The sequence below is a fragment of the Neomonachus schauinslandi genome, unplaced genomic scaffold (assembly GCF_002201575.2).
Source record: "Neomonachus schauinslandi unplaced genomic scaffold, ASM220157v2 HiC_scaffold_854, whole genome shotgun sequence".
NCBI classification, from domain to species: Eukaryota; Metazoa; Chordata; class Mammalia; order Carnivora; family Phocidae; genus Neomonachus; species Neomonachus schauinslandi.
Genome location: NW_025409544.1, coordinates 1 through 7,883, shown reverse-complemented (window position 1 = coordinate 7,883; position 7,883 = coordinate 1). Strand labels below are relative to the sequence as shown.

The 7,883-nt window shown below is 54.5% G+C and overlaps 1 protein-coding gene across 2 annotated transcripts; it reads right to left on the bottom strand.

The window, feature by feature from the left end:
• Positions 1-1,200: 1,200 nt before the first annotated feature.
• Positions 1,201-6,386, bottom strand: LOC110573764 (tRNA-splicing endonuclease subunit Sen34). 2 transcript variants are annotated; one of them, XM_021682382.1, is made up of 5 exons: positions 6,321-6,386; positions 5,780-6,026; positions 5,293-5,536; positions 4,886-5,143; positions 1,201-1,695 (listed from the first exon to the last, which is right to left on the bottom strand). In XM_021682382.1, exons 1-5 carry the CDS (start codon positions 6,341-6,343, stop codon positions 1,508-1,510), a joined length of 960 nt encoding a protein of 319 aa, XP_021538057.1. In that variant the 5' UTR covers positions 6,344-6,386; the 3' UTR covers positions 1,201-1,507. The 2 variants fall into 2 exon arrangements, with proteins under 2 accessions (XP_021538057.1, XP_021538058.1); XM_021682383.1 differs by having other exon boundaries at positions 5,293-5,512.
• Between the last annotated feature and the right edge of the window lie 1,497 nt (positions 6,387-7,883).

Genomic DNA, 7,883 nt, shown 5'->3' with positions numbered 1-7,883 from the left:
TGGGATCATGACCCGAGCCGAAGGCAGACGCTTAACGACTGAGCCACACAGGAGTCCCCCCATCCACAAGTTTTTTAATGAGGAATTTTTGAGGAAGACTCAAGACAGAAGTACTGAGTCAGCTAAGAACTCTGTTGTAAAGAAGAGAGAGCCTGGAGAATATATTTACAAGCCAGTTACCAAAGAGGCACAAAGAACAGAGTGTTAACTGGGCAGGGGTTGGTGTCCTGTTTTAAATTAATCTAAGCTTACAGGAAATTGAAGTTCTAGCGAATCTGTTTACTGAGAAGGGTAGGAAAGAAAGAAGAAACTGCCGCCACAGAAATCGAGAAACTAGAGATAGACACTTTCAGCCCCAGAATCATTACCATGTGACTGTATTTCAGTAGCAAAATCTATGTGACAAAACTACACATTTTTTAAATATACATATAAATGTTGGTAGTACTGATAATGTTCAAATAATTTTTAATAGATTTTTTTTAAAGATTTTATTTATTTATTTGATAGAGAGCACAAGTAGGCAGAGAGGCAGGCAGAGGGAGAGGGAGAAGCAGGCTTCCTGCTGAGCAGGGAGCCCGATGTGGGGCTGGGATCCCAGGGTCCTGGGATCATGACCTGAGCCGAAGGCAGACGCCTAACGACTGAGCCACCCAGGCGCCCCAATGTTCAAATAATTTCTTAAGCAGAAAGGCAGCTATATGAATCATCTCACAAATTTGTATTTTATTTATATGTGTTTCAGCTTTTAATAGAATATATGTATAAGAAAAGGATCTGGACCATAAATGTATGGTATAAAAAATAATTCTACACACCTGAATAAACACCACCCAGGCCAAGAAAAAGACCACCACCAGTATTCCACAAGCCTCAAGGAGTCCTCCCTGACATTCCCCTCCCACCTGAAACCCGCCCTGAAACCGCAACACTCACGTCCTTCCTTCCCTTCACACGTTACTTTGATTTATGCCTTTGTGTGCACCTGAAATGCTTTGTGAAAATCTTCTCAAAAGGAAGTTTAGTGTGGTGGGAAGAGCGCAGACCTTGGACTCAGAAAGACCAGGCTTTAAATCCCAGCCTGCCTGGCTACCTACTAGAGGTGTGACCTCCTCCAAGCCTTTCCCTCATCTGTATAAGCAAATGCAAACACTCACACCTCCCAGGATTGTCATCAGGATTCAAATCACAGACTCCACGTTTATTCAACAAGTTTACTGAGACCTCTTGAGGCCTAAGCCCTGTAGAAACTGGAGATGAATCAAACCCAGGCTTTACCCTCAAGAAGCTCACAATTTGGAAACAGGTAACTACAAAAACATCACAGCCAGGAAGTGCTTTGAAACAGGGAGAGAAATAAGGATGTAGTGTTTATAAATCCGGAGTCAAAACCTAACCGCAGAGAGAGGCAGGAGGGTCTGCAGCATCCCGTATGCAGAGACGAGCTTGGGGCCATCTAGAAAGGCTCTGTCCACAGAGGCAGCCACATCCGCACGGGTCTCTGGAGTCACTGCAGGCTGGTCCACTGCAAGGAGGTATAGACCACCTTCCCATCAGGCTGAGGAGAACACAGCAGCAGTGTCTTTCTGACGCTGGTTCCCAGGCGGCCCGCAGAAACCAGATCCTGCAGTGGAATGGGGTCCCCCGGAGCCCAGCACTGAGCAATGTAGTGGGCGTGGAAACGAAGGGGGTCACCTGGGTGAGAGAGAGACACGTAGCAGTTCCCAGTGGCAGAGGGCTGGAAGACACCGGAATGTCCACAGGTAGGAGACGGGAATCATCCTAGTAATCACTATGAATATTTCAAAATAGCTATTCTTGGACCCAGCAATTCCACTTCTTGGAGTTTTTTACTTATAAGGATAACAGTGCTAAAATATACCTACGAAGATGTTCACTCTGTTATCATTTACAGCTGCTAAGAAACGGAGACAACCAAACCACAGACTTAAGTTCATGGTCTCTCCGTAAGACTGAGTATCATACAGCTGTTAAAACGAGAAGAATGTACCAACGTGGAGAAGTCGACGATACCCTGCGTGGGGAGAGAGGGGGTGGGGCAAGCTGTCCCACACATTCAGCATAATCGTATTTAAAAAACAAAACAACTAACGGAATAGATCACTGTTGTGACATAAGAACCACGACCGCAAAGTCCGTCAAAGCCACGAGGAACGCAAAGGATGTCACGTGCATATCCAAGGAGAAGTGACTCTAACAGACTAAAAGAACTTACAAGACGACGGAGTAATAAATAGGTGGGATAAAGGAGTTAACACAATTTCTCAGGAAAGGGCCCGACAGTGAGTGTTTGGTTTTACGGCCGCGTTACAAGCACTCACCTCTGCCGCTTTGGCACCACAGGAACCACAGGCCGTATGTGAGCAGACAGGGCTGCCTCCCAGTAACCTGACCTGCGCTCTGCCCCTGGATCAGGTAAATCTGAGTGATCAAGGAGAGCCGGAGCCAGAATGGGGCCCCACCCAGAAGGTTCGGTGCCAGCTAACGAAAACCAACGAGAGCAGGGCGGTGAGATGTCCCACTGAGAGGACCCTCGGCTGACTTTCCAGCCAGCAGCTGTTGTGACACCTCTGGCCGCGCAGGAGGAAGCATCGAAACCCCTGGGAAGCTGCCTCAAAACTGTTCCAAGGGGCGCCTGGGTGGCTCAGTTGGTGAAGCGACTGCCTTCGGCTCAGGTCATGATCCTGGAGTCCCTGGATCGAGTCCCGCATCGGGCTCCCTGCTCGGCGGGGGGTCTGCTTCTCCCTCTGACCCTCCCCCCTCTCATGTGCTCTCTCTCTCTCATTCTCGCTCTCTCAAATAAATAAATCTTTAAAAAAAAAAAAAAACTGTTCCAAGACGCCTAGTGCCTTTATTAAGTTCGGGAAGCTTTACTGTCAGAAATAAGTAAGGGCCTCAGTCCTTGAATATTTTAATCTTCAGGAAACAAAGATTCTACATATACCTCATACACCGAGTATGTATTCTTTTAGAAATATTGACCCATTAGAACTAACAGGTCAGTCATTTGGTTCAGTTTCAGATGTGTGATGGAGTTATTGGTGGATTTACCTTTATTTTAACCGGAAGTTTTAGTAAGGCCATTAACAGTATTAGAACATGTAAACTTAAAACTTACTCCATTTACAAGTTATTAGATCTGAGTTTTTGGCAAGTTCCATAACCTGAACACCATACAACTTAAACAGGAAAATAAACATATTAAAATTTAAAATGCAGGGGCGCCTGGGTGGCTCAGTCGGTTAAGCGTCTGCCTTCGGCTCAGGTCATGATCCCAGGGTCCTGGGATCGAGCCCCACATCAGGCTCCCTGCTCATGGGGAGCCTGCTTCTCCCTCTCCCTCTGCCTGCCGCTCTGCCTACTTGTGCTCTCTCTCTATCTCTCTGCCAAATAAATAAATTAAAGATTTTATTTATTCATTTGACAGAGAGAGACACAGCAAGAGAGGGGACACAAGCAGGGGGAGTGGGAGAGGGAGAAGCAGGCTTCCCGCCGAGCAGGGAGCCCGATGCGGGGTTCAATCCCAAGACCCTGGGATCATGACCTGAGCCAAAGGCAGACGCGTAACGACTGAGCCACCCAGGCGCCCCTAAAACAAATTTTTTAATGCAACTTTTAACACTGAAAATTACATAACTCCTTTTACGAGTGGTACCAAACATGGACTAACAGTCCCCTTAAAATCTGCTAGATTGGAAAAAAGATTTGTAAACTGTACTGAAAGCTTGAACTAAATATTAGTATTCATATGTTAAGGTCATTTTCAAAACCAAAATAATCTTTTACATACAGAAGTCACAAAAAAACAGTAGCAAAGTAATTAGAGTGTGGTTATCTGTAGAGCACGGGGCAGGTAAACTGTTCTTAATTCCTAAGTCAGTCCCTTAGTTGAGTGTTTGGTCCCTTAGCCCCTTAGTTGAGTGTTTGGTCTGAGAAGAGATGAAGGCTCTTGGCTCATCTGTCATCGGTCTCCAACCAACAGCTAAGATCTGACTACTTATCTGGTGCTTCTATCCTTCTATGTTCTCAGGAGGAACAAAAAAGGTGATTTTCCTGCAGACTTACTTTTTCAACCCTTTAGTTAAACAATAAAGACACTCGTACTACAAATTCAAAATTTAACTGATACATTGAAAGTCTCCTTTACCTAGGGGTACCACTGTACTTGGGCTGGAGCACATGCTTTCAGGCCTTTTTCCACTAGCTACTTACTTTCTAGTCAGTACTCCATTCTAAGTTCTTCTCATATTCTTTTGCTAGAACCATATATATATATATATATATATTTTTTTTTTTTTTAAGTACTCTCTACACCCAACGTGAGGCTTGAACCTACAACCCTGAGATCAAGAGTAGCATGCTCCACCGACTGAGCCAGCCAGGTGCCCCTAGGGCCATGACTTTTAAGGCTACCTAAATGATGTGTGTATAACTCCATGACAACATAAAACATAACGCACTTCTACCACACCTGTTTTCAACAAGTGATTCTTTTTTTTCCTTCTCCTTTGGTCATCTTTTCGTAAATGTACGTTGACCTACATTAATCTCTGACAACTAACACCAATGTGTAACCGCTAACCTATTAACAATCATTCTGGTTGCTTTCTAATATTTTGCTACTGTAAAGAATCCTGCAGTGACGATTTCCTGTATGTTTTGTGCACGTATCTAAGTGAAACTTCTGGATCAAAGAAAGTGCTTAATCAAATTTGCTATGCTGCCCTCCAAACAGGCTTGGGTTCCCAAGTGTTCCTGTCCTTCCATGGGTTTCAGAGGCTGAGAAAAGACAAAAAGGGAAAATGCAGACGGTGGTGGGCTTGTGAAGAAAGGGGCAACAATGGGAGGTGCCCACAAAACTCACCAGGATAGACCAGGAAGTCACCCCCGAACTTGCCAGCAGCACTGAGGAAGAAGCCTCGCTCCCACAGGTCTCTGTAGATGCTGTAGCGAAGCTCATGGGCAGGACGACCAGCATGGGGCCAGTCTTTGGACTGGACACGCCAATCCAGGGGCCTAGCCTTGATGGGTCGAGGCCTAGCAGTGGCCAGCTGGACCAGCAGGGCGGACCTAGGCAAGGGGGCCACCCCATTTGAAGGCCCTGGCTGGGGAGAAGAGGAACCTGGGGGAGGAGAATACAGCAGTTTGGTGAATCCAAGGACAAGGTCTTCCCATCCCTCGGAGAGTCCCAGGCCCTCGATTCCCGGCCAGGATTCCCAAAAGATCTCCCGCCTCCTTCCACTGGTCCCTGGACTCCGCTCCTACCCTCACCTGCTTCCTCGGGCTCTCCAAGAGCCTGGCTAGCGCTGGCCTCACTCTCTGCGGCAGCCGGGTTCGCACCGGCCTCCTGGCTCTCGCTGGCCCCTGATTCCTGCTCCAGCTTCTGCTTCTTCGCAGCCTGGCCCTCCGCAATCTTCTCTAGGAGCTCCTGACGACGAGTCTCACGGGCCTCGGCTGCCAGGGCGCTTTGCTCCTGGAAGCCCTGCTCCTGCTGGCGTTTGTAGGATGCCACAGCCTGAGAAGTAAGCCAGCGGGAATTCCAGGATCCAAGTCTGCGCTGCCTTAGGAAGCCAGGAACCCTGACTCGCTGACTCCTCCCAACGCCCAAGCCCGAACCCGGGGATCCTAGTCTCTTGCATGCACAGTATTCCAGAATCCAGGGCGCCCAGACCCCTCCCACGGCAGGGACCTGGAGTCCGGGTGTCCTGCCTCTACTTCCGCGGGTCCAGGGCGTTCACGTCCCCGGCCCGCCCCTTACCAGGCTGTGTTGGCGCGGATCTGGGCGCGGGGCGCTGACCAGGGTCACGGCGCCGATCTCGGCCAGAAGCCGCGCCTCTTCGGGCATCAGCAGCAGCGGGAGGCCCAGGCGCGAGTTCTGGCGGGGCCCGCGCGGCAGAGCGCCCACCGTGCGGCCCCCCACTCCCAGACGCTCCCGCAGTGCCTGCACCGCCTCGGCTCCCCATACCAGGGAGCGGCCGTTCGCCACCTCCACCACCAGCATCCTCCTGCGGGAACCAGGGGGGCACAGCAGTCACCGACAGAGCGCTCCCACCGCCTCGGGTGGGGTGGGGTGGAGGGTCTCAGCGAGGCCCCGCCCCTACGCCTGGGGGGGGTGGAGCCTCGCCCGGGCCTTGTTTGCCACCTGCCGATTCTCCAGGCCAGGCCCCGCCCCCTGGGCGCCGGGCCCCGCCCCCTGGGCGCCGGACCCCGTCCCCAGGCGATCCCGCCAGGCCCCGGGGCCGCCGAGACGAGGCCCCGCCCCTCGCCGAGTCGCTGGGGCGCCGCTAGGCCCTCCCGACCCTGCGGTTAGCGTTCCGGCCATCTCGCCTTCTCCGCTCGGAGAGAAGCCTCCCTTGGCGCGGGGCCACGCCCCCTTCCAGTGACTCGGAACTCGGCCCCGCCCCTTTCCAAACCACCGAGGCGTGGCCTCAGAGCCTCCTCGCGCGGTGTCAGACGCCCACCGTAGAAGCCCCGCCCCCCCGGCGCAAGGCTTTCGGGCGTTCGGACCTCCTCGGCTCGGCCGAACTCGCAGCCCCGCCCCTCCTGAAAGCCGGCGGCTTGGCGTTCGGGCGCCCTCGGCTCCCATCAACCCCGCAGCCAGGCCCCGCCCCCTCCGGCCGCAAGCGCTCCCGCTTGGGAAGCGAGTACCCGCCCCACTGAGCGAACCCCACAGCCGGAGGCCCCTCCCACTGGACACCCGCCATCCGTTCCCCGCTCGGGCGGGCTCACCCCCTCGTGAGCGCTCCCCTCAGAATGCGGCACCGTGCTCCGATAGAACCAGTTAGTCACCTCGTAAACACCAGCTCGCGGTCCCGGCAGAGCCACCCCTACGTAGCGCGCCACGCGCTGCTTCCTCCACCCCTCCCCATCCCGACCCCCTGCGTCAATTTCGTCACGCCGCCACCTCAGCGAAGCGGGAAGTCTGGGATCCGCCCCCAGTGGCGCCGTAGCCCCTGAAGCGGAACACCTTGGCCCCGCCCCCTCGAAGCGACCCTCCCTCGGCCGCTTGGGTTCCGCCTCTAGGGAAAGTGAGGCTAATTACCTTGGCCCCGCCCCGGTGGCTGACACGCCAGCCGGGGTCCCGCCCCCTCAGGATGAGCTGCTGTTAGCCCCGCCCCCTTGGAACGCTCTAGATCACCGCCTCCTTCGTGTTGCTTAAGTCTGTGGCCCCGCCTCCTTCTCAAAAAAAACCCCAGACACCGCCTATCTCCTAATCTAAGTCAAACAGGCATTGTGACCCCGCCCACATCCGGCCGAAGCTCTTGGCCCCGCCTACATCCGAACAGAGACCTCCGAAATAAACCGAAGCTTGTGGCCCCGCCTCCAAACTGCCACCGACTCTGCCCGAAGGAACCCGAAGCGGAGACCCCGCCTCCTCCCGGTCCCGACGCGTCCCTCGGAGCCCGACGCTCCGGGCCCCTCCTCCTTCCAAGCTCGAGGCCCCGCCTCTTTACGTGCTCTGGGCTCGGCTGCCGTGAGGTCCAGGTGCAGAGGCGGAGCGGTCCTCGCGGGCTCCCGGAGCCGGCCGCTTCGCTGCCTGGCTTTCAGCCTCACCGTGCCGCGCATCCGCCCCGGACCGCGACAGAGCGGCGCGCGCTGGGCGGCGGAGGCGTGGCCGGAGCCCGGGCGCCCGTGGGCCGGGACTGCTCGGCCGCCTCCTGCCCGGCGGGCGGCGTGGAGCCGGGCCCAGGTGGGCCGGGGCGGGGGCGCTTCGGGGGCGAGGCGGGGGGCTGCGGACCCGCCGGCCGACGGGGCGGGCGTGGAGCCGAGAGCGCGGCCGAGAGGGGAGTGGCGTAACCGCCTGTGATTCTGCGGGGGAGGTCTGACCTGCGCTGGGGGGGGGGGGGGGGGGCGGAGAGGAG

Coding starts and splice junctions, on each gene's coding strand:
- LOC110573764 (XM_021682382.1), bottom strand. CDS start 6,343: ATGGCCGGAACGCTAACCGCAGG. Junction 6,027..6,320: donor GCCGGAACGCTAACCGCAGG/GTCGGGAGGGCC, acceptor TGGTTCCCGCAG/GAGGATGCTGGTGGTGGAGG. Junction 5,144..5,292: donor TGGAGAGCCCGAGGAAGCAG/GTGAGGGTAGGA, acceptor CTCCTCCCCCAG/GTTCCTCTTCTCCCCAGCCA.